This window comes from Dendrobates tinctorius, unplaced genomic scaffold, assembly GCF_039654945.1.
Source record: "Dendrobates tinctorius isolate UK_male_01 unplaced genomic scaffold, ASM3965494v1 ptg000139l, whole genome shotgun sequence".
Taxonomy (NCBI): Eukaryota; Metazoa; Chordata; class Amphibia; order Anura; family Dendrobatidae; genus Dendrobates; species Dendrobates tinctorius.
This window is the reverse complement of record NW_027361807.1, coordinates 10,329,443-10,356,655: the sequence shown is the minus strand read 5'-3', so window position 1 is coordinate 10,356,655 and position 27,213 is coordinate 10,329,443. Positions and strand designations below refer to the sequence as shown.

The 27,213-nt window shown below is 44.5% G+C and overlaps 1 protein-coding gene across 5 annotated transcripts in view; it reads left to right on the top strand.

Moving 5' to 3' along the window:
* MYBPC1 (myosin binding protein C1) overlaps positions 1 to 26,766 on the top strand; it is a 221,529-nt gene extending 194,763 nt beyond the window's left edge. For 4 of the 5 annotated variants that reach the window (XM_073545016.1, XM_073545014.1, XM_073545011.1 and 1 more), the window contains one exon: positions 26,219 to 26,766. In XM_073545016.1, the coding sequence (XP_073401117.1) occupies positions 26,219 to 26,319 (101 nt within the window). In that variant the 3' untranslated portion in view covers positions 26,320 to 26,766. The remainder of the gene's footprint in view (positions 1 to 26,218) is intronic. The other variant, XM_073545013.1, reaches the window with a different exon arrangement.
* Positions 26,767 to 27,213: the final 447 nt, after the last annotated feature.

The following is a 27,213-nucleotide window of genomic DNA, read 5'->3' as shown; positions in this document are numbered from 1 at the left end:
CCTAACGCCGGCCCTGGCTGACAGGAATCTCTTGGGCGCGGTTTTAAGTGGCTCTGCATTATTACCCTGTGAACCACGCCTCCTTGTAAAGACCATGAAAATTGGCCCAACACATAAAGGTCCTCCTCTCTGAAAATGGACAGACAAAGTTGTTGTACAGTTTCTCCTGAGTACGCTGATATCCCATATGTGGGGGAAAACCACTGTTTGGGCGCACGGCAGAGCTCAGAAGGGAAGGAGCGCCGTTTGACTTTTTCAAATCAAAATTGGCTGGAATTGATATCGAACGCCATGTCGAGTTTGGAGACACGCTGATGTGCCTGAACAGTGGAAACCCCCCACAAGTTACCCCATTTTGGAAACTAGACCCCACAAGGAACTTATCTAGATGTGTGGTGAGCACTTTGAACCCCCAAGTGTTTAACTAAAGTTTATAACACCCGTGCATGAAAATAAAAAATCATATTTTTTCCTCAAACATGATCTTTTAGTCCCCAATATTTTATTTGGGGAATTGAACAACCAGTCACAGCGATTGTGAGTGCGAGTGGACGGGGACACCCCCCAGGATGCCAACACCATCTTCCCATAGTAGGCAAAAAAACACGGCACTCCAGAGAAAAAGGAAGGCTGTTCGGTGCTCAAGTTAGGTATCCAACCCATAAACATGTACAAAAATACTTGGCACTCAAAAATTGAAGAAGTAGTATATTCTTTATTTAGCATCCAGACAAAAAATAGACTCATATCGTTTGAACGTTTTCGGTCCAACAATGGACCTTCATCAGAATGGTCTTTTTAGTTTCTTTTAGAGAAAACTGGTATTATACATATAGAGGCTGGAGCACAAGTCTATTTGATTGGAATTGTATTAATTTGACTAAATGAGAAAATAATGAAAGAAAATTCAAAGGAGTGTTCCATGGGTCTGGGTATTATATAGAACATCTGATCAGCAGCCAAAGAGGCATAACAGCATCAGCACTATATACCTGGATAAAGCAGGGCTACAGGAATGGGTTAACAGCGCTAGGGGTGCAGGCTCTGTAAACAGATACAGCGCTTAGTGCCCGCAGGAGGAATCCAGGGTGCCGCCATGTAGGGAGGACTCCATGTCGCGTTTGGAGACACGCTGAAGTACCTAAACAGTGGAAACTCCTCAAAAGTTACCCCATTTTGGAAACTAGACCCCACAAGGAACTTACTGTATCTAGATGTGTGATGAGTAGAGATGAGCGACTTTGCCTATTTTAGGGTCGAGTCAGGTTTCATGAAACCCGACTTTAGCAAAAGTCGGGTCAAACGAAATTGGCCGACTATAGGGAAAAGTCGGAGGCCGACTGAAACACGAAACCCAATGCAAGTCAATGGGGAAGCAAAGTCGGCACGGAGTGGAGGACAGTAAACACACCTACAGTGCCCATTTCAATGCCAAAAACATCAATTCTTATTACTGAAGCTTGTCATCCTTAATTTACTTCATAATAATAGTTACGCATTGAAAACTGAGACTTATTTGGCTAAAGTTGTGGGGGGGTAGGGCTTGCTCCAGGTTTTCAGGTGCCCTGGGCCAAAAAGTGTCAGTGCGCCCCTTTAACACATACCACAACTCATGATGCTCCGATACGGCACAGAAATATAGGTATAGTACAATGACAAATACTTGACTGCTTACATGACATGACTGATCTATTTTAAATTGTACAATAGCTCAAAAAAAGGACAGTATATTACTCCATACTGTATTATGGCCACCACATAGTTCGCCATACAGAATAATGAGCCCCATATATTTCTCCATTCAGAATAATTGGTCACATATAATGTTCCATACAGTATATGATGAGCTCCACATAATGCTACAGCATATGATGGTCCCCATGGACGATGCTCCAGTGTGTTATGGGCCTAAATAATGCTCCATATATAATGGGCCCCATTTCTAATGCTCCAGTGTATCATGTGCCCCATAGATGCTGCTCCAGTGTCTGATCTGCCCCATTTATAATGCTCCAGTATATGATGGGCCTCATGGATGATGCTCCAGTGCATGATGGGCCCTAATAATGCTCCATATATAATGGGCCCCATTTCTAATGCTCCAGTGTATCATGTGCCTCATAGATGCTGCTCCAGTGTCTGATCTGCCCCATTTATAATGCTCCAGTATATGATGGGCCTCATGGGTGATGCTCCAGTGTATGATGGCCCCTAATAATGCTTCATATATAATGGGCCCCATTTCTAATGCTCCAGTGTATCATGTGCCCCATAGATGCTGCTCCAGTGTCTGATCTGCCCCATTTATAATGCTCCAGTATATGATGGGCCTCATGGATAATGCTCCAGTGTATGATGGGCCCTAATAATGCTCCATATATAATGGGCCCCATTTCTAATGCTCCAGTGTATCATGTGCCCCACAGATGCTTCTCCAGTGTCTGATCTGCCCCTATTTATAATGCTCCAGTATATGATGGGCCTCATGGATGATGCTCCAGTGTATGATGGGCACTAATAATGCTCCATATATAATGGGCCCTTTTTCTAAAGCTCCAGTGTATAATGGGCCCCATAAATGCTGCTCCAGTGTCTGATGTCCCCCATTTGGAATGCTCCAGTATATGATGGGCCCCATTTTTAATTAACCCAGGCATGGTATGTGAAAAGAGCTCCATGGAGTAATCTGAAGGGTGTGCTGCCGCATCCTTCACTTTTGGTGTGGGTGAAGGACACAATGAAAGGGGTTGCTCCTGACCAGAAGCGTGCACTTATGACTCAGTGCTTGCATTTTTTTAAACTTCAGAAGAGGAGGCGATAGAGCTGGAGGCTGTTTCAGCAATGTAACCCAAAAACAGTTCCTGATGCTCCAGCTTTAAAAGCAGTCTACCTACTCCCAGAAAACGGAGCCTTACAGGCCTTCCAGAGCTACACCATGATGCCAGCTCAACACCTCCTGCCTTAGCTGCTATTGTGTTTTTGGCACTACCAGCAGATGCACCACCACCATCAGTACCAGGTGGTCCCCCACGCCCACGTCCGCGTCCTCTTCCACCATACTTACTCATGTTTTGGAAAATGGACCCAAAATACCAGCAGATATATGGAACTGTATCAGAAGCGTGCAGCTCTATACAGTCTAGGGATAACAGTAAATCTCCGTATATATTTCATGAGTCATACACAGACACTCACAGGCTCAGTATGGTGTTATGAATGAGTCACCGTAGGAGGCAAAAACAGAAATGCTAGCTAAGTCCAGAAAACCAGAGAAGTTGGCAGCTATCGGATTGCAGACCCCTGAACCTATCAACAACAACTAGCAGTAGCCGTGGGGGGTTCCTACAATGCCCTAGACCCCTCGATCACAGCCGGAGAACTGCCTATCCTAAAGACAGAAAGGGAAATCTAAACTGCCCCAGAGCAGACCCAAAAGCAATAGGCAACCCCCAACATATAATGACGGTGAAGCAAGAAGAAAAAACATTAACACAGATAGAAAGATAGACTGAGCAAATGATGGGGCCCAAGCTAACTAGATAGGAAAGGATAGGAAAGCTGCTATCTGCAATCTGCGAAAAACCCTATCAAAATAAGAGCCAACAGACTGACAGAGAAAAAGGCCCTGAAGACGCTAGGCTTCAAAAAGACTATGTCAGTACTCAGGTATTTTCTGAAGACAGAGCAAACAGACAAAAAAGGAATTCAGCTCACCCCAGCAGGGAATGGCAGAATCCAGAAAAGCAAGGCAAACTAAAACCGAAACACAAATGCAAAAAGGCAAAGCAGAAAACTTAGCTTTTGAGGAGCAGGAATCAGACTGGTCTCCTAGAATCCCACAGAGAAATCACCAGCGAGGCAGAAGGGCGTTGGCTGCCTTATATCCAGTCAGAGATCCCCGTCGCCCAGTCATCCTCTCCCAGCTCAGGTGCTTGGTAATCAGCCTCACTACCTTCCTTCACCAGAAGAGGGAGTTCATCAGACCTCAATGGTGAAGGGGAAAATGAACTCATAACAGTACCCCCCCTTGAGGAGGGGTCACCGAACCCTCATCCACGCCACCAGGGCGATCAGGGTGAGCCCGATGAATGGCACGAACCAATCTTTTGGCATGAATATCAGAGGCAGAGACCCAGGAATTATCCTCCTGACCATAACCCTTCCACTTAACCAAATACTGGAGTCTCCGTCTAGCCAGACGGGAATCCAGTATCTTCTCTACCTCATATTCCATGTTACCTTCAACCAATACAGGGTCCGGAGGTGCCACCCCAGGAACTACTGGTTCAACAAACCTCTTCAACAAGGACTTATGAAACACATTATAGATTTTAAATGTGACAGGAAGAGCCAACCGAAAAGAGACTGGATTAATGATCTCCAAAATCTTGTAAGGCCCAATAAATCTAGGATTAAACTTAGGAGAAGCTACCTTCATAGCGATATTTTTTGATGATAACCAAACCATATCACCCACCTTAAACTGGGGACCAACGGTCCTATGTCGGTTGGAAAACCGCTGGGCCTTTTCCTGGGAGAGAGATAACTTATCCACCACTTGGTCCCAGATCTGGTGCATTCTCTCCACCACAGTGTCAACACCTGGGCAGGCAGAAGGCTCCACCTGCCCTGAAGAAAATCGAGGATGAAACCCAAAGTTACAAAAAAAAGGTGACATCAAAGTGGCAGAACTAGCTCTATTATTTAAAGCAAATTCGGCCAAGGGCAAAAATGAAACCCAATCATCCTGATCAGCGGAAAGAAAACATCTCAAATACGACTCCAAGGTCTGGTTTGTTCTCTCCGTCTGCCCATTGGTCTGAGGGTGAAACGCAGAGGAGAAGAACAACTGAATTCCCAGCTTGGAACAGAACGTCCTCCAAAATCTAGACACAAACTGAACTCCTCTGTCAGTTACAATGTTCTCAGGAATCCCGTGCAAGCGAACCACCTGTTGCAAAAACAGGGGCACCAACTCAGAAGAAGATGGCAACTTAGGGAGTGGTACGAGATGAACCATCTTAGAGAACCTATCACAAATCACCCAAATAACCATCATTCTCTGAGAGACAGGCATATCAGAGATGAAATCCATTGAAATATGGGTCCATGGCCTCCTGGGGACCGGCAAAGTCATCAACAACCCACTAGAGCGAGAACAAGGTTTAGACCGGGATCAAGTCCCACAGGACTGCACAAAATTCCTGACATCACGAGACAAGGCGGGCCACCAAAAAGACCGACTCACCAGATCTCTAGTACCAAAAATACCTGGATGACCAGCCAATGCAGAGCAATGAACTTCAGACATCACTCTCTTCTTCCACTGGTCAGGAACATACAACTTTCCACTGGGACAATGCTCAGGTTTGTCCTCCTGGAACTCTTCCAGAGCACGTCTCAAATCGGGCAAGATGGCAGAAAGAACTACCCCTTCGCCTAAGATGGTAGCAGGCTTGGTCACCACAGGAGAATCAGCAAAGAATCTCCTAGAAAGAGCGTCAGCCTTGACATTCTTAGTGCCAGGAAGAAAAGAGACCACAAAATCAAAATGCGTAAGAAACAAGGCCCATCTAGCCTGTCTAGGGTTCAAGCGTTTGGCCCACTCCAGGTAAATCAAATTCTTGTGGTCAGTGAGGACCACGACTTGATGTTTAGCTCCCTCCAACCAATGTCTCCACTCCTCAAATGCCCATTTCATGGCCAACAGTTCCCGATTCCCCACATCATAGTTACGTTCAGATGGGGAGAACTTTCGGGAAAAGAAAGCACAGGGATTCATTTTAGATGTTACAGGATCCTTTTGGGACAAAACAGCTCCTGCACCAATCTCAGAAGCGTCCACCTCTACCTGGAACGGGAGTGAGACATCAGGTTGCCGCAAAACCGGGGCAGAAGAGAATCTTAGCTTCAGCTCCTGAAAGGAAGAAACAGCCTCCGGAGACCAATTCAACACATCAGCACCCTTCTTAGTCAGATCAGTCAATGGCTTGGCAATACTAGAAAATTTTGCTATAAATTTCCGATAAAAATTAGCAAAACCCAAAAACTTCTGAAGGGCCTTCAAAGAAGTGGGCTGAACCCAATCATAAATGGCCTGTACCTTGGCTGGATCCATTTCAATAGTTGACGGAGACAAAATAAATCCCAAAAATGAAATCCTCTGTACCCCAAAAAGGCATTTCGATCCTTTGACATACAGGGAATTCTCCCTCAAGATCCGGAACACCGTCCGAACATGTTCCACATGAGAATCCCAATCCTTGGAGAAGATCAAAATATCATCCAGATAGATAATCAAAAATTTATCCACAAAGTCTCGGAAAATGTCGTTCATGAAGCACTGGAAGACAGAAGGGGCATTAGTGAGCCCAAAAGGCATCACCAGGTACTCAAAATGTCCCTCTGGAGTATTAAACGCCGTCTTCCATTCATCCCCATGCTTAATGCGGATAAGATTATACGCCCCCCTGAGGTCAAGCTTGGTAAACCAGCAAGCACCTTTAACTCTGGAGAATAGATCCGAAATCAGGGGTAACGAATACTGATATTTAATAGTAATTTTGTTGAGGGCACGATAATCAATACAAGGCCTTAATGAACCATCCTTTTTGGCCACGAAAAAAAACCCAGCACCTAATGGTGAAGAGGATGGTCTAATATGACCCTTCTCCAACGCCTCCTTAATATAGGATCGCATAGCCTCGTGCTCGGGTACAGATAAATTGAAGAGCCGACCCTTGGGAAATTTACACCCCGGGCTCAGTTCAATTGCACAGTCATAACTCATATGAGGAGGCAAAGACGCAGACTCATTCCCACTAAATACATCATAAAAGTCCGCCATCATGGGACTGAGGAAAGGTGGAAAAAAACGGAGCCTCACTAAGGGCACACCGACAACCCCAACTCACCACAGACACAGATTTCCAATCCGAAACTGGATTATGAATTTGCAACCAGGGAAACCCCAGAACAATGGTATCATGCAAATTATGCAACACCAAAAATCTGCAATTTTCTTGATGGTTTGGGGCGACCCGCATTATCACCTGGGTCCAAAACTGAGGTTTATTTTTCGCCAAAGGAGTAGCATCAATCCCCCTCAAAGGGATAGGTGTCCGCAGAGGTGTCATAGGAAATCCACAACGTTTAGCAAAATCCAAGTCAATTAGGTTCAGGGCTGCTCCCGAATCCACAAAAGCCTTGGCGGAAAATGTGGACAGGGAGCAGATCAACGTAATTGCCAGAAGAAACTTAGGTTAAACACCACCTACAGAAAACGTGTGTGCAAAACGTTTCTCTCGTTTAGGACAGACAGAAATAATATGCGAGGCATCTCCACAAAAAAAACACAGCTTATTACGCTTTCTGAACTCCTGACGTTGCTCCCTGGACAAAACTCTATCACATTGCATAGGTTCAGACACTTGTTCAACAGGTGGCAACACCTCTCGTGCAGTCCTGCGTTCACGCAAACGCCGATCAACCTGAATGGCTAATGACATAGAATCGTCCAGACCAGAGGGAACAGGAAATCCCACCATAGTATCTTTTACGGCTTCTGACAAACCCTTCTGAAAGAGAGCTGCCAAGGCATTATCATTCCAGGCAGTAAGGACCGCCCACTTTTGGAATTTTTGACAGTACAATTCTGCAGAATCTCGACCCTGGCTCAGCCTGATCAATAGCATTAGGTTCGTCATACAACAACCCCAAGGCTTGAAAAAATGCGTTCACATTAGTCAGACAAGGATCATCAGGTTTCAAAGAAAACGCCCAATCCTGGAGATCGCCAAGCAGCAAAGAGATGACAATTTTAGCCTTCTGCGCGGAGCTCCCTGACGAGTTAGGCTTCAAGGCAAAAAATAATTTACAATTATTTTTGAAATTCAAAAATTTAGACCGATCCCCAAAAAACACATCAGGAGTAGGGATCTTTGGTTCAGCAGCATGTGAATGAGCAAGGTAGGCGGAAATTCCCCGCACTTCCGCAGCGAGCTGCTCCACACGATCAGACAATTGCTTTATCTCCATTGAGAGAGAAAAAAAAAATTCCCCCTACGGCCTCAGAGATATAGAGGAGGAAAAAATATACACACTTTTTTTTTAAAATTCTTTCCTGATATTGAGTACCCTAGGATCTGCGGTATGGCTGGTGATTCTGTTATGAATGAGTCACCGTAGGAGGCAAAAACAGAAATGCTAGCTAAGTCCAGAAAACCAGAGAAGTTGGCAGCTATCGGATTGCAGACCCCTGAACCTATCAACAACAACTAGCAGTAGCCGTGGGGGGTTCCTACAATGCCCTAGACCCCTCGATCACAGCCGGAGAACTGCCTATCCTAAAGACAGAAAGGGAAATCTAAACTGCCCCAGAGCAGACCCAAAAGCAATAGGCAACCCCCAACATATAATGACGGTGAAGCAAGAAGAAAAAACATTAACACAGATAGAAAGATAGACTGAGCAAATGATGGGGCCCAAGCTAACTAGATAGGAAAGGATAGGAAAGCTGCTATCTGCAATCTGCGAAAAACCCTATCAAAATAAGAGCCAACAGACTGACAGAGAAAAAGGCCCTGAAGACGCTAGGCTTCAAAAAGACTATGTCAGTACTCAGGTATTTTCTGAAGACAGAGCAAACAGACAAAAAAGGAATTCAGCTCACCCCAGCAGGGAATGGCAGAATCCAGAAAAGCAAGGCAAACTAAAACCGAAACACAAATGCAAAAAGGCAAAGCAGAAAACTTAGCTTTTGAGGAGCAGGAATCAGACTGGTCTCCTAGAATCCCACAGAGAAATCACCAGCGAGGCAGAAGGGCGTTGGCTGCCTTATATCCAGTCAGAGATCCCCGTCGCCCAGTCATCCTCTCCCAGCTCAGGTGCTTGGTAATCAGCCTCACTACCTTCCTTCACCAGAAGAGGGAGTTCATCAGACCTCAATGGTGAAGGGGAAAATGAACTCATAACAGTACCCCCCCTTGAGGAGGGGTCACCGAACCCTCATCCACGCCACCAGGGCGATCAGGGTGAGCCCGATGAATGGCACGAACCAATCTTTTGGCATGAATATCAGAGGCAGAGACCCAGGAATTATCCTCCTGACCATAACCCTTCCACTTAACCAAATACTGGAGTCTCCGTCTAGCCAGACGGGAATCCAGTATCTTCTCTACCTCATATTCCATGTTACCTTCAACCAATACAGGGTCCGGAGGTGCCACCCCAGGAACTACTGGTTCAACAAACCTCTTCAACAAGGACTTATGAAACACATTATAGATTTTAAATGTGACAGGAAGAGCCAACCGAAAAGAGACTGGATTAATGATCTCCAAAATCTTGTAAGGCCCAATAAATCTAGGATTAAACTTAGGAGAAGCTACCTTCATAGCGATATTTTTTGATGATAACCAAACCATATCACCCACCTTAAACTGGGGACCAACGGTCCTATGTCGGTTGGAAAACCGCTGGGCCTTTTCCTGGGAGAGAGATAACTTATCCACCACTTGGTCCCAGATCTGGTGCATTCTCTCCACCACAGTGTCAACACCTGGGCAGGCAGAAGGCTCCACCTGCCCTGAAGAAAATCGAGGATGAAACCCAAAGTTACAAAAAAAAGGTGACATCAAAGTGGCAGAACTAGCTCTATTATTTAAAGCAAATTCGGCCAAGGGCAAAAATGAAACCCAATCATCCTGATCAGCGGAAAGAAAACATCTCAAATACGACTCCAAGGTCTGGTTTGTTCTCTCCGTCTGCCCATTGGTCTGAGGGTGAAACGCAGAGGAGAAGAACAACTGAATTCCCAGCTTGGAACAGAACGTCCTCCAAAATCTAGACACAAACTGAACTCCTCTGTCAGTTACAATGTTCTCAGGAATCCCGTGCAAGCGAACCACCTGTTGCAAAAACAGGGGCACCAACTCAGAAGAAGATGGCAACTTAGGGAGTGGTACGAGATGAACCATCTTAGAGAACCTATCACAAATCACCCAAATAACCATCATTCTCTGAGAGACAGGCATATCAGAGATGAAATCCATTGAAATATGGGTCCATGGCCTCCTGGGGACCGGCAAAGTCATCAACAACCCACTAGAGCGAGAACAAGGTTTAGACCGGGATCAAGTCCCACAGGACTGCACAAAATTCCTGACATCACGAGACAAGGCGGGCCACCAAAAAGACCGACTCACCAGATCTCTAGTACCAAAAATACCTGGATGACCAGCCAATGCAGAGCAATGAACTTCAGACATCACTCTCTTCTTCCACTGGTCAGGAACATACAACTTTCCACTGGGACAATGCTCAGGTTTGTCCTCCTGGAACTCTTCCAGAGCACGTCTCAAATCGGGCAAGATGGCAGAAAGAACTACCCCTTCGCCTAAGATGGTAGCAGGCTTGGTCACCACAGGAGAATCAGCAAAGAATCTCCTAGAAAGAGCGTCAGCCTTGACATTCTTAGTGCCAGGAAGAAAAGAGACCACAAAATCAAAATGCGTAAGAAACAAGGCCCATCTAGCCTGTCTAGGGTTCAAGCGTTTGGCCCACTCCAGGTAAATCAAATTCTTGTGGTCAGTGAGGACCACGACTTGATGTTTAGCTCCCTCCAACCAATGTCTCCACTCCTCAAATGCCCATTTCATGGCCAACAGTTCCCGATTCCCCACATCATAGTTACGTTCAGATGGGGAGAACTTTCGGGAAAAGAAAGCACAGGGATTCATTTTAGATGTTACAGGATCCTTTTGGGACAAAACAGCTCCTGCACCAATCTCAGAAGCGTCCACCTCTACCTGGAACGGGAGTGAGACATCAGGTTGCCGCAAAACCGGGGCAGAAGAGAATCTTAGCTTCAGCTCCTGAAAGGAAGAAACAGCCTCCGGAGACCAATTCAACACATCAGCACCCTTCTTAGTCAGATCAGTCAATGGCTTGGCAATACTAGAAAATTTTGCTATAAATTTCCGATAAAAATTAGCAAAACCCAAAAACTTCTGAAGGGCCTTCAAAGAAGTGGGCTGAACCCAATCATAAATGGCCTGTACCTTGGCTGGATCCATTTCAATAGTTGACGGAGACAAAATAAATCCCAAAAATGAAATCCTCTGTACCCCAAAAAGGCATTTCGATCCTTTGACATACAGGGAATTCTCCCTCAAGATCCGGAACACCGTCCGAACATGTTCCACATGAGAATCCCAATCCTTGGAGAAGATCAAAATATCATCCAGATAGATAATCAAAAATTTATCCACAAAGTCTCGGAAAATGTCGTTCATGAAGCACTGGAAGACAGAAGGGGCATTAGTGAGCCCAAAAGGCATCACCAGGTACTCAAAATGTCCCTCTGGAGTATTAAACGCCGTCTTCCATTCATCCCCATGCTTAATGCGGATAAGATTATACGCCCCCCTGAGGTCAAGCTTGGTAAACCAGCAAGCACCTTTAACTCTGGAGAATAGATCCGAAATCAGGGGTAACGAATACTGATATTTAATAGTAATTTTGTTGAGGGCACGATAATCAATACAAGGCCTTAATGAACCATCCTTTTTGGCCACGAAAAAAAACCCAGCACCTAATGGTGAAGAGGATGGTCTAATATGACCCTTCTCCAACGCCTCCTTAATATAGGATCGCATAGCCTCGTGCTCGGGTACAGATAAATTGAAGAGCCGACCCTTGGGAAATTTACACCCCGGGCTCAGTTCAATTGCACAGTCATAACTCATATGAGGAGGCAAAGACGCAGACTCATTCCCACTAAATACATCATAAAAGTCCGCCATCATGGGACTGAGGAAAGGTGGAAAAAAACGGAGCCTCACTAAGGGCACACCGACAACCCCAACTCACCACAGACACAGATTTCCAATCCGAAACTGGATTATGAATTTGCAACCAGGGAAACCCCAGAACAATGGTATCATGCAAATTATGCAACACCAAAAATCTGCAATTTTCTTGATGGTTTGGGGCGACCCGCATTATCACCTGGGTCCAAAACTGAGGTTTATTTTTCGCCAAAGGAGTAGCATCAATCCCCCTCAAAGGGATAGGTGTCCGCAGAGGTGTCATAGGAAATCCACAACGTTTAGCAAAATCCAAGTCAATTAGGTTCAGGGCTGCTCCCGAATCCACAAAAGCCTTGGCGGAAAATGTGGACAGGGAGCAGATCAACGTAATTGCCAGAAGAAACTTAGGTTAAACACCACCTACAGAAAACGTGTGTGCAAAACGTTTCTCTCGTTTAGGACAGACAGAAATAATATGCGAGGCATCTCCACAAAAAAAACACAGCTTATTACGCTTTCTGAACTCCTGACGTTGCTCCCTGGACAAAACTCTATCACATTGCATAGGTTCAGACACTTGTTCAACAGGTGGCAACACCTCTCGTGCAGTCCTGCGTTCACGCAAACGCCGATCAACCTGAATGGCTAATGACATAGAATCGTCCAGACCAGAGGGAACAGGAAATCCCACCATAGTATCTTTTACGGCTTCTGACAAACCCTTCTGAAAGAGAGCTGCCAAGGCATTATCATTCCAGGCAGTAAGGACCGCCCACTTTTGGAATTTTTGACAGTACAATTCTGCAGAATCTCGACCCTGGCTCAGCCTGATCAATAGCATTAGGTTCGTCATACAACAACCCCAAGGCTTGAAAAAATGCGTTCACATTAGTCAGACAAGGATCATCAGGTTTCAAAGAAAACGCCCAATCCTGGAGATCGCCAAGCAGCAAAGAGATGACAATTTTAGCCTTCTGCGCGGAGCTCCCTGACGAGTTAGGCTTCAAGGCAAAAAATAATTTACAATTATTTTTGAAATTCAAAAATTTAGACCGATCCCCAAAAAACACATCAGGAGTAGGGATCTTTGGTTCAGCAGCATGTGAATGAGCAAGGTAGGCGGAAATTCCCCGCACTTCCGCAGCGAGCTGCTCCACACGATCAGACAATTGCTTTATCTCCATTGAGAGAGAAAAAAAAAATTCCCCCTACGGCCTCAGAGATATAGAGGAGGAAAAAATATACACACTTTTTTTTTAAAATTCTTTCCTGATATTGAGTACCCTAGGATCTGCGGTATGGCTGGTGATTCTGTTATGAATGAGTCACCGTAGGAGGCAAAAACAGAAATGCTAGCTAAGTCCAGAAAACCAGAGAAGTTGGCAGCTATCGGATTGCAGACCCCTGAACCTATCAACAACAACTAGCAGTAGCCGTGGGGGGTTCCTACGATGCCCTAGACCCCTCGATCACAGCCAGAGAACTGCCTATCCTAAAGACAGAAAGGGAAATCAAAACTGCCCCAGAGCAGACCCTAAAGCAATAGGCAACCCCCAACATATAATGACGGTAAAGCAAGAAGAAAAAACACTAACACAGATAGAAAGATAGACTGAGCAAATGATGGGGCCCAAGCTAACTAGATAGGAAAGGATAGGAAAGCTGCTGTCTGCAATCCGCGAAAAACCCTATCAAAATAAGAGCCAACAGACTGACAGGGAAAAAGGCCCTGAAGACACTAGGCTTCAAAAAGACTATGTCAGTACTCAGGTATTTTCTGAAGACAGAGCAAACAGACAAAAAAGGAATTCAGCTCACCCCAGCACGGAATGGCAGAATCCAGAAAAAGCAAGGCAAACTAAAACCAAAACACAAATGCAAAAAGGCAAAGCAGAAAACTTAGCTTTTGAGGAGCAGGAATCAGACTGGTCTCCTAGAATCCCACAGAGAAATCACCAGCGAGGCAGAAGGGCGTCGGCTGCCTTATATCCAGTCAGAGATCCCCGTCGCCCAGTCATCCTCTCCCAGCTCAGGTGCTTGGTAATCAGCCTCACTACCTTCCTTCACCAGAAGAGGGAGTTCATCAGACCTCAATGGTGAAGGGGAAAATGAACTCATAACAGTATGGATTAACCAATAAAATAAAAAGTAGAAAAAGGGTACGGTATCACCAGATACAAGGTATATATAGTATAGTGTAAACATTCTGAATCTCCGTATACATTTCAGGAGGCAGGCCCAGTATGGATTACACAAGAATATGAAAAGCTGTAAATGGGTAATGTAACACAAGCGTACAGCTGTATACAGTGTTGGGGTGATCTTAAAGCTCCTAATATATTGCCGGAGTAACAGACATACGTTCACAGGCTCATTATGGATTATACCAGAATATAAATAGCTAAAAAGGTTACTGTATCAGAAGCGTACAGCTGTATACAGTGGTGGCCAAATTTTAAATATCGGTATATATTTCCGGAGTCACCCTCAGACGCTATCTCAGCCTGGGCTTGACCATAATAAAAAATGCTGTAAAAAAGGTACTGGATAACAAGATAGCAAGCATATATATTATAGGGTACAATTGAAATCTCTGTATACATAGTCCTGTAGTCACTCTCAGACGCTTACTCAGTATGGATTTGACCGTAATACTAAATGTCGAATAAAGGTACTGTATAACAAGATACAAGCTGTATCGAGTGTAGGTTAAAAATTGGTATCTCCGATTCACCGTATATATAGATGGCGTAAACCACACACGCTCACTCACTATGGATGATACCATAATACAAAATTGTGAACAAAGGTACTGTATCAGCACATACCAGGTGTATCCAGTCTAGGGGTAATTGTAAATTTCCATATATACTTCCGGAGTCAGACACAGACACTCACAGGCTCACTATGTATTACACCAGAATTTAAAAAGTAGAAAAAGGGAAAGGTAGTCGAAGCGTACAAAAGTCTACAGTGTTGTGGTACTTTTATATATTTCAATCCCAGTAAGCCAGTCCAGACTCTCCACTACTGGAAACTACATGGATACGAGTACAGACGGAAAGTCGAGTGTAGCAGAAATTTGGGAATTACTCATCGCGGGAAAATCTCCTGGTAGATGTTGCAGAGGCGATGCAGACCCTCAATTACTGTGTCTGTGGAGACAGCGAAAATGGTTCTTTGTGAAGAAAGGATTGCTTTATCGCAGTAGCGTGGATCACATCACCGTTACTCGTCTTCATCAAATTGTGATCACAGGGAGAGATGTAGACATGGTCCACACTGCCTATCATGATGTGTCTGGTCATTTTGGAGTGCAAAAGACAGAAGACACAGGCCGTAGGCGATTCTATTGGATTGGCATGAGAGGAGACATTGAAAAATGGTGGCAGGAATGTCACACGTCTGTGACTATCACAACTGTGAAAGGTGATCATAAAGCACCACTGCATCCGCTTGTAAGTTGACGTCCATTACAAATGATAGCCATTGATCATCTGAAGGTAGAGGCCAGCAGGACAGGCCATAGCTACATCTTAACCATCATCGATCAATATTCCAAATTTCTGGTAGCCGTCCCTGTGAAGGATTTAACTGCCCAGACTACACAGCGGTGGAGCAGGGAGAGGTAAGTATTGCAACTTGCAAGTGCTGTGGCCATGACCAAGCAGGGGGGCACACTCATGGTCGACGGTACTGGCACAGGGCCCCTCATAGCACGCTGGTGTGTCTGACGGCGAGTGGGCCCCCCCACCGTCAGAGACACTGTATTGTACTATGAGGGGCCCTGTGCCAGTGCCGTTGGCCATCAGTGGGCCCATCCACCTATTCAGAGCAACGGCACTTGCCCGGGTGCGCCAGGTGTTGACCCCAGCCATTGAGGGTGGGTGGGCAGCCACTTAGGGAGGTTTAAAAAATGGCATATGTTGATGTGTTGGCTGGACATTCAGCTGCTGCAAAGGGCGGAATTGGGCAAGTCCGAGGAAGAGGAGGACAAAAGCGAGGCAGTTTTCTGGCAACCTATGTGTCATCAGGGGAAAGTGGGACAAAATCCTTTGAAACTCATGAATGGTTCATTTTAAGGAAGGTTAGATCATCAACATTTTGGGTTGACAGACGGGTCCTTTATTCGGTCAGGATTGATCCAGCAGCACTGAAGACTCTTTCAGATAGCACACTAGCAGCAGGGCAAGCGAGCTCCTGTAAGGCATATTGCGCCAATTCAGGCCAGGTGTCCAGTTTAGAGGCCCAATAGTCATAGGGGAATGACCTGTGAGGGAGAACATCGATATGGGAGGAGAAGTAGTATGTAACCATAGTTGACAACTGCTGTCTCCTGTCCCTTTTAATCAATGCAGTATTAGCAGTCGTGTGAGCGGTACTTGAGAAATCATTCCACAACATGGTCATTAAACCCCTGTCTCCGCCTCTTCAGCTGTGTGCACCACGAACACCTCTTCCATTGTGGCCACTACGGCTCGTGGGAGAACCAGCACTGCTGCTGTGTGCTGGGAAAGCCTCAAACAAACAGTTTACCAGAGTTGCTTATTTGTTAGCCAATATTATCTCTAGGTTCTCCTGTGGCATGATGTTGTGTAATTTGCCTTTGTAGTGTGGATCGAGGATGCTGGCCAGCCAGTAGTCGTCATCCCTCATCATTTTGGCAATGCGGGGGTCCCTTTTTAGGATCCGCAAGGCATAATCGCACATGTGGGCCAATGTTCCAGGTGTCAATGCTGCGCTGCCACTGCTGGGTGGAGGAGCACTTTCTGGCAAATCCACATCCCTACAGTCACGCACAAACACTGTACCTGACCTTGGAACGCCAACATTTTCTCTTGCCCCCTGAGAAGCATCCTCCTGCCCAAAATAATCATCCCCCTCATCCTCCTCCTCTTCCTCTTCTTCCTCCACCTCGTCCAGGACAGTTCCCTGACCAGACAATGGCTGACTGCCATCAAGGCTTCCCTCCTCCTCCGCTGCAGACGCCTGATCCTTAATGTGCGTCAAAGTGTGCATGAGCAGACGCATAAGTGGGATGCTCATGCTTATGATGGCGTCATCTGTGCTTACCAGCCGTGTGCATTCCTCAAAACACTGAAGGACTTTACAGAGGTCTTTCAGCTTTGACCACTGCACATCCGACAATTCCATGTCTTCCCTCAAACTGCCTGCGCGTGTATCCTCCCACAAATGCATTACAGCCTGCCTCTGTTCGCACAGCCTCTCAACCATGTGCAGGGTGGAGTTCCACCTTGTTGCAACGTCTATGATTAGGTGGTGCTTGTATACGAGTGGAGTGGACGTTTGAGCGACGGATGTGCTAGCACAGTCTTCGCACCTTATGTAGCAGGGATGTTAACTCCAGATAATTATTAAGGAAGCACTGGACCACCAGGTTTAAAGTGTGAGCCAGGCAAGGTATGTGTGTGAGTTTTGCACGAGCTATGGCTGCCACAAAATTACAGCCGTTATCACTGACTACCTTGCCTGCCTCAAGATGTAGACTGCCCAGCCATGACTCAGTTTGTAACTGCAAAAGTAGTCGGCCAGTACCTCCGCCGTGTGTCTGTTGTCGCCCAAAGACATCAACTTTAACACAGCCTGCTGACGCTTACCACTAGCTGTTCGATAGTGGGACACCTCGTGTGCAACACTGCCAGCTGCGGATGGATTGCTCGTGCGACTGCGGTCTGTGGACGAGCTTTCGGTGATGGAGGAGGAGGATGAGGGTCGAAAGCCTACAGCCAACAGTTTCCTATACCGTGGGCTAGGCAGCACTGTTCCACCGCTGCTGTCCCCTGTGGAGCCTGCATCCACCACATTAACCCAGTGCGCAGTGATGGACACATAGCGGCCCTGGCCATGCCTACTGGTCCATGCATCTGTTGTGAGGTGCACCTTTCCACTCACTGACTGTTTTAGTGCATGGACAATGCAGTCTTTCACATGCCGGTGGAGGGCAGGGATGGCTTTTCGAGAAAAGTGCCAACTGGGTAGGTCATAGCGTGGGACAGCGTAGGCCATGAGCTCGCGGAAAGCTTCGCTTTCAACCAAACGGTAGGGCATCATCTCTAATGAGATTAGTTTGGCAATGTAGGCGTTCAAACACAGTGTACGCGGATGAGAGGATGAGTACTTTCTTGTCCTACTCAGAGTGTCTGGTAGGGTGAGCTGGACTGGAGAGCTGCATATGTGGGAAGTAGCGGTGGACCGGACGGAGTGAGAGGGTGTTGGTGATGGTATTGGTGGTGATGGCCTAGATTCAGTGTTGTGTTGCAAAACCATTGTGGTTCCCTGAGTGCTTTGGCCTTGCGACGACACCTCCACATTTAGTGCTGGTGGTGTGCTTAACAGTGGCGATGGCCTTACAGTGGGGGAAGCGATGGAACTTTGCTGGCTACCTTCAGTCGGAGCAGGTGCACATGTGCTACCTGAGGTTTTGTAGTCCATCCACGCTTGCAAGTGCATGTTGATTAAATGTCTAAGCATCTGGTATTCAAATTTCTGAGTTGTTTACCTCGGCTAAAGGTCCTTCCGCACTTCTTACAGGTAACCTTTGCCTCATCAGTACGATTTTGGACAAAGAAGTGCCACACTGCACTCTTCCAACTATGATATACATTTTCTGGCCTTGCACGCTGTGCTAAGTTGACCGTCTGCCAAGCTGTCCTGCAACTCTTTTAGTTTTTGGTCCACGTTTTTGGACAGCTACGGGCCTGCCAGATAACTGCTGCTGTGATGTCAATGCCTGCTGCGGATACTTCTTCTTATCTGAACTATTGCCAGCGCCACCCTCCTCCCCCAATGGATGCCAATCTGGGTCAAGAACAGGGTCATCCATCACCTCCTCTTCAAAGTCATCTGCACCTTCCTCCTTACCTTCCTCTGTGTCACTGTGTAAGGTGGTATAGTATGCAGGAAGGGGCACCTGAGTTTCATCAGGGTCAGATTCTGGCTCAATAGACTGCAAGGGCAATGTAGTGCTCTGTGTCAATGTACCAGCAGAATCATCTAGCAGTGGCTGTGCATCAGTACACTCCAAGTCAGATTCATCTTGGACTGGGGAATTCAGGATTTGACTGGATAACCCAGGCATGGTATGTAAAAAGAGCTCCATAGAGTAATCTGAAGTGTGTGCTGCCACATCCTTAACTTTTGGTGGGGGTGAAGGACATAAGGAAAGGTGTTTTTCCTGACCAGAACCCTGCACTGACGACTCCGTGCTTGCAGGTTTCGAACGTTCAGAAGAGGAGGCAATAGAGCTGTTGGCTATTTCGGCAATGTATGCCAAAACCTGTTCCTGATGCTTCGGCTTTAAAAGAGGTTTTCCTACTCCAAGAAAAGGGAACCTTACAGGCCTTCTTGGGCCAGACGATGAAGCAGGCTCAACACCTCCTGCCTTAGCTGCTGTTGTGCTTTTGCCAGAACCAGGCGATGCACCACCACCATCAGTACCAGCTGCGCCCCCCTGCCCACGTCCGCGGCCTCTTCCATCATACTTCCTCATGTTTAGGAAAATGTACCAAAAATACCAGCAGAGAGATGGTACTGTATGAGGAGCGTCCACCTGTGTAAGGTGTATTAAAAAAATTATATCTACGTATATATTTTGTTAGTCACATACGCTCTCACAGTATGTATTTGACCGTAATCCAACAAGCAGATATACGGAACTGTGTCAGAAGTGTAGAGCCGTATACGTTTTTGTGTAACTAACAATCTCCATATATGTATTTACGGAGTGTCACACACACACGCTGACTCTGTATAGATGTGACTGTAATGCAAACGGGAGATATACAATACTGTTTGAGAATCGGACAGCTCTATACGGTGTGTGTATGGAAAATTGTCAATCTCCGTCTATTTTTATACGGACTGACACACGCTGTCTCTGTTTAGTTTTGACCGTAATCAAACAGCAGGTATACGAAACTGTTTGAAAAGCGGACAGCTGTCTAAGGTGTAGGTCTGTCAAAACGGAAAATCTACTCAGCTTATTTTTCCAGAGTCACACACAGATAGCTTCTATTTGTCCGTGATACCAGCCGGTATACGGTAGTGTGTGAGGAGCGTACACTGCTATACGGTGTGTGTATGGAAAATTGTCAATCTCCGTCTATTTTTATACGGACTGACACACGCTGTCTCTGTCTAGTTTTGACCGTAATCAAACAGCAGATATAGGAAACTGTTTGAAAAGCGGACAGCTCTATAAGGTGTAGGTCTGGAAAAATGGAAAATCTCCTTGGCTTGTTTTTCCAGAGTCACACCCAGATAGCTTCTATTTGTCCGTGATACCAGCCGGTACACGGTAGTGTGTGAGGAGCATACGGTGTGTGAAAAAATGAACGCTCAGTAACTCGGCAGAATAAAATAATAAAAGTTGGAGTGCTTTGAAAAAAGCAGTTTGAACAGCAGTGTGCACACACCAATGCAGCTATCAGGTAGCCTTAAGGCTAGAGTTTTGTTCAACTCTAGTGGTGAGCACTTTGAACCCCCAAGTGTTTCACTAAAGTTTAGAACACCCGTGCATGAAAATAAAAAATCATATTTTTTCCTCAAACATGATCTTTTAGTCCCCAATTTTTTATTTGGGAAATTGAACAACCAGTCACAGCGACTGTGAGTGCGAGTCGGCGGGGACACCCCCCAGGATGCCAACACCATCTTCCCATAGGTAAGATGGCACCAGAATTTTAATGCAATCACCGCGACTTCGGTCGCAGTGTCACATTAAAGGACATGACGTACTATTCCATCCATGGTCAGACAGGCCCAGGTAACATGGACGAAATAATACGTCGACTGTCGGAAAGGGGTTGAAAAAAGGGATCAAAGGCTCCGTGAAGAAGGAAAAGAGTTTACACACAATCAAACAAAAGGCAAACAGGGCCATAAGAAAATACACCATTGTATCATATATGATTGCAGATAAAAGGTAACCAAATAAAATAAAAAAGAAGAAAAAAATAAAGCAAACAAGTAAAAGAGCAAAAAAGAAAAAAATAGAAAGAAGAAACACATAGGTAAAGATTGGATGGGGGATATCTCAAGCTCCCACAATCCCCTTCCTGAGGATAGATCAACAGTACTTAGGAGGAGCTTTGTGTTTTTGATAAACAGCTCCACATTTTCTGATTAGACATAAAGTTCAATGATAAAATTCCAGCTGCCTCGTATCACTAGTGCACAGGTGAAAAGCTACTGAATACGAGTTATACATTGAACTCAATAGCAAAACTGTATGTAGCATGGATCTAAATTCTATTGTATTATTTTAAAAGGTTATCCAGTTTGAAAAATTGTCTTCAGATGGGTGTCAAGTACCAAGATATACCATTTACTCATATACTTTCATTAACATACTCCAATATCAGCACTAGTCTCAGGTTCTAACAGTTTCAATTCTGGCTTGTGTTCAGTAAATGAGTGTTTTTTTGTGTCAGCAAGTGACCAGTGCTGTGTGTAATGGGGGTTGACTTGCTCACTTAACTAGCTAAGTCAGTCCCACTATCTGTCATGGACTATCCATAGAAGGAGCAGGGGACAAGCTTAGCTCTCTTCTCTGTTGAACCCAAGTCTCAAGTGAAGTTGCCAGTAGTCAGACCCGGGACGATGCTTATATGAGGAGATCAGGGCACCTTTGCTTATTCCAGTAAATAAAGTATGTGATTAATCTTGCGATTTTCTACCTAAACAAACCAGACTTTTTTGTCCCAAACTAACAACATCATGAGAATCTATGATGGTTTTAGTCTGGGTCATCAAAGGAAACCTGTCACATTCCCTAAGTATTGGAAACCTTTAAATCATGGCAGGACCATTTAAAAATTGCATGCATGAAGTGGGTCTTGATTGACAACCCTTAAACAATCCACTTCATGGTTAGACCACCAACACCTCAAGCGCATGTGCAGGATTTCTGATGGTTCTGCTATAAAGTTGATTATATGGAATATGAAAATCATGCCCAAGGTGAATTGCTTAGAAGATGAAAGCCAGGACTAGTCCCGGCTTATTTACATATGACAAGCTGCAAAATAAAGGCGCTTTTATAAAGCATAGAAATGTTAAACTGTAACTTTTAAAGCTTTATTGTAAAGCTGTTATCAGCATATATACAGAAAATATCTAGACTAGCTCTATGTGCTAATGAAGCATCTAGGAGGCCACTGTAATATTTCTCTGGGCTTTGGGGTCTTTGAGATGCATTACAGCTCAGAGCTCAGAATTTTTCCCTGCTTCCTGCAGGGAGAGAAAATGACGAGTTCTGAGATAAGAATGACATTTTTCAAATGGAACTCTTTTGAAGGGAAACTATCATCAGAAAATGACCTACTGTTTAAATCAAGTTTTTATGTTTAATGTTTTTTTTTTTCTTTTTGTAAATTTTTTTACGTAATACAAGCTGAATTAAAACTTAAAAATATTATTTATTTTTCACACTGGCCTCTGGGGCTATTTTAGATTGTAATTTCCTATTGTTTCAGGAAACAACACATGTACATAGCCACAATGTTCAGCCCGCAATCCTATCTTTTGTTTTGAAGCATTTAATGAACCTGTGCTAAGGTCATTGTAAAGGGGGAAGAGCATGATCAGCGGTGACATCCGTTATTGTGATTGGCGAGTCCTGTGTTATCAGCTGTGTATATAGGTGTTACCTGTCATTGTAATTCTGCCTTTGATGATAAGGTACCTTGCTGAAAATTCTTTCTCAAAGGACAGGAAATATAAATCTCAAAAAGCCCCTCTGGCCAGTGTGAAAATTGCACAATTACTAATTTTGTTTTATTAAATATTGTGATATGGAAGAAAAAAATGGCTACAAGTGTTTTAAAAATATATGGCACAAAAACTTGATGTAGACAATAGTCCATTTTCTGATGCCACATTCCCTTTAATCTATTTATACATTACTAGCTGAAGAGCCCGGCGCTGCCCGGGCACAGGAACTAACTGTGGTTAGTTATAGCAAATTATAATTATCCTCCATCCCATAGTCCCGTGCCCATATACCCATCATACATATCCACGATCCCATAGGCCCGTGCCCATATACCCATCATACATATCCTCCATCCCATAGTCGAGTGCCCATATACCCATCATCATCACACATCCTCCATTCCATAGTTCCATGCCCATATACCCATCACACATCCTCCATCCCATAGTCTCATGCCCATATACCCATCATACATATTCGCCATCCCATAGTCGAGTGCCCATATACCCATCACACATCCTTCATCTCATAGTCCCATGCCCATATACCCATCATACATATCCTCCATCCCATAGTCCCGTGCCCATATACCCATCATACATATCCGCCATCCCATAGTCCCGTGCCCATATACCCGTCATACATATCCTCCATCCCATAGTCCAGTGCCCATACAGTGGGGCAAAAAAGTATTTAGTCAGTCAGCAATAGTGCAAGTTCCACCACTTAAAAAGATGAGAGGCGTCTGTAATTTACATCATAGGTAGACCTCAACTATGGGAGACAAACTGAGGAAAAAAAATCCAGAAAATCACATTGTCTGTTTTTTTTTCATTTTATTTGCATATTATGGTGGAAAATAAGTATTTGGTCAGAAACAAGCAATCAAGATTTCTGGCTCTCACAGACCTGTAACTTCTTCTTTAAGAGTCTCCTCTTTCCTCCACTCATTACCTGTAGTAATGGCACCTGTTTAAACTTGTTATCAGTATAAAAAGACACCTGTGCACACCCTCAAACAGTCTGACTCCAAACTCCACTATGGTGAAGACCAAAGAGCTGTCAAAGGACACCAGAAACAAAATTGTAGCCCTGCACCAGGCTGGGAAGACTGAATCTGCAATAGCCAACCAGCTTGGAGTGAAGAAATCAACTGTGGGAGCAATAATTAGAAAATGGAAGACATACAAGACCACTGATAATCTCCCTCGATCTGGTGCTCCACGCAAAATCCCACCCCGTGGGGTCAGAATGATCACAAGAACGGTGAGCAAAAATCCCAGAACCACGCGGGGGGACCTAGTGAATGAACTGCACAGAGCTGGGACCAATGTAACAAGGCCTACCATAAGTAACACACTACGCCACCATGGACTCAGATCCTGCAGTGCCAGACGTGTCCCACTGCTTAAGCCTGTACATGTCCGGGCCCGTCTGAAGTTTGCTAGAGAGCATTTGGATGATCCAGAGGAGTTTTGGGAGAATGTCCTATGGTCTGATGAAACCAAACTGGAACTGTTTGGTAGAAACACAACTTGTCGTGTTTGGAGGAAAAAGAATACTGAGTTGCATCCATCAAACACCATACCTACTGTAAAGCATGGTGGTGGAAACATCATGCTTTGGGGCTGTTTCTCTGCAAAGGGGCCAGGACGACTGATCCGGGTACATGAAAGAATGAATGGGGCCATGTATCGTGAGATTTTGAGTGCAAACCTCCTTCCATCAGCAAGGGCATTGAATATGAAACGTGGCTGGGTCTTTCAACATGACAATGATCCAAAGCACACCGCCAGGGCAACGAAGGAGTGGCTTCGTAAGAAGCATTTCAAGGTCCTGGAGTGGCCTAGCCAGTTTCCAGATCTCAACCCTATAGAAAACCTTTGGAGGGAGTTGAAAGTCCGTGTTGCCAAGCGAAAAGCCAAAAACATCACTGCTCTAGAGGAGATCTGCATGGAGGAATGGGCCAACATACCAACAACAGTGTGTGGCAACCTTGTGAAGACTTACAGAAAACGTTTGACCTCTGTCATTGCCAACAAAGAATATATCACAAAGTATTGAGATGAAATTCTGTTTCTGACCAAATACTTATTTTCCACCATAATATGCAAACAAAATGAAAAAAAAACAGACAATGTGATTTTCTGGATTTTTTTTTCTCAGTTTGTCTCCCATAGTTGAGGTCTACCTATGATGTAAATTACAGACGCCTCTCATCTTTTTAAGTGGTGGAACTTGCACTATTGCTGACTGACTAAATACTTTTTTGCCCCACTGTATACCCATCACACATCCTCCATCCCATAGTCCCGTGCCCATATACCCGTCATACTCAGTTCAGAGCTGTTTTTTTAATGGTGACAAGTTCTCTTTAAAGTGGTACATTCACTTTGATAGCAAATCTGTCAAGTTAAAGGGGACCTGATGACATCCCCAGGTTCCCTAAGCCAGCATGTATTTATTGGTACCATTATATCCCATCAACAAGGCTATTTTGTTGTGTTATTGATTACAGTATATGCTAAAAAAAAAATCGTTTTTTGTAATTGTGGTGGCGATATGCTAACTAGTGGGTGACATTGATTGCTTCAGAGTAGTTCATCCCACTAATCATGTTATCACTCTCATCTGGGCATGAGTACCAATTATTTGGAAGAGCTGCGTTGTATGCAAATTCCTCCTCCCTGATAATGCTCAGTAATCACTGGAGATGCATAACTATTCAGATATATTGATTAAAATCAAGCTCTATAGAAAGAAATCTAACAAAGAATAGTATACAATAATTTTTGACAGTTTGAGATTGGTCCACAATCTCCGACATTTATGCTTAGTTTGCCACGTCGTAAACCGTCTTTCTGCTGTACAGAGTAATTGGACCAATTTATGAATATGGAAAAATGTTATTGGACAAGAACAAAAAGTTTAACCCTTTTTATATAAAGAAGAACAATAAAATGGCAATACAAGAAAAGTTTCATTGAACAGTTGATTAGTAATTGGCAGCATGCCAAAAGATAGCTGAATAAATAAGACTATATTCTGTGTATTCCTTAAGCCCCCATTACACACTGCGATATCGCTAGCAATATCGCTGTAAAGTCACCGATTTTGTGACGTTGCAGCGATATTGCTAGCGATATCGCTGCATGTGATACTTACCTCCGACCGGCTCCCCCGCTGGTTATCGCTGATCGCGCGAGAAGCTCCTGGACCATTCCTCGTCAGCCACTTCCTGCGGCGCCGACGAGCGACGCGTGGAGCTGGGCGGGAGGACGCAGGATCGCCGCGTCTGACAGGTAAGTAGTGATCCCTGTCCCCAGCGATGTCGCTGGTGAGATCTGCCTGTGTGGCAGCTCACTAGCGACCACCTAGCGATGCAACAGCGATCCTGACCGCGTCATATCGCTAGTCGGGATCGCTGGTGCATCGCTAGGTGTAACGGTACCCTTAGACTTTATTTTCCAAGAAATGCCTATGTTGATTCAGCATGGTCATATGTTGTTTTTAACTGCATGAACCGGATTTTTTATGATGCAACAGTTAGTAGAAGATATAGTACATAACAATAAAGTGTGGTAAGATTAAAGTATTCAATGACAATAGCAGAACTGTACAATGCACAGAAATTACCAGGAGGATGCTAATCCTTTCTATACTCTGGTTTCAGGTGGAGTGACATTTTACCGCCTTCTAATGCAAGGTGTGCCTCTGTCTATCATCGACTCTTATTTACGAGAGCTGGATGCCAATAGGCAGGAGAGAGCATGAGCAAGTCCAGACAGTCCGCTGCTTTTTCAACTGTTTTAGTCTGGACAACAGTGTGAACATGTTTGATGGTGAAGCCACATCTATAGAAGTTTAGTCAATTTCTGCCTGCCGTCTTTCTGTGTTAGATATATACAAATATTGCATGAGTTGGTCTTTGGAGGGAGGGCTGGATGACCATAAAGTTTGGCTTGGGACTTTTTTACTTCCAGAATCAGTATGGATTTTTGGTATCCTTACGTGTAGCAGCAAAACACTTGACTTGATGCAATGAAGTGAACTGCTTATGTAACACTAATAGATTACAAGAATGTTTTTCTTCACTGATAAATTACTGCAAAACTTAATTCAATATAACATATGCTAGTACCTACTTATCAAAGTTATTCTGGAAAGCTGGAAAACATTGTGTAATTCAATCAATGTACAATAAATAAGAACATTTTTCCATGTTTGATTTATATGGTTTTATTTTTAAATACAATTTCCTACATATTATATAAACTTGATGCCATATTGCTAGAATATAACAGTACAAAATGGAAGGATACCATGCAAACAATGGGTAGATAGCCTTAACGATTGGTGCACGTGTTTCTCAAGAATTGCACAAACCAGTTTTTCACAAAGAAAGCGAGTGTAATAGAGGCGAACATATCACTTGCTTTGTAAATCGATTCTTTATTGAATATTTAGAAACAAACACATTTAAAAATACTAAAAAACAAGTCCCAAACAAAATAAATTGGAGCTGCGCCATTACTATAGCAATATACATAATGCAATAAAACCAGCACTGGAAATATCACATGGTGAGGGTGGTCAACGAGTGGAACATCTGGGCAAGAAAACTGAAAAAAGCATATACAGAATTGGAGGAATAGGGCTAAGCAACAG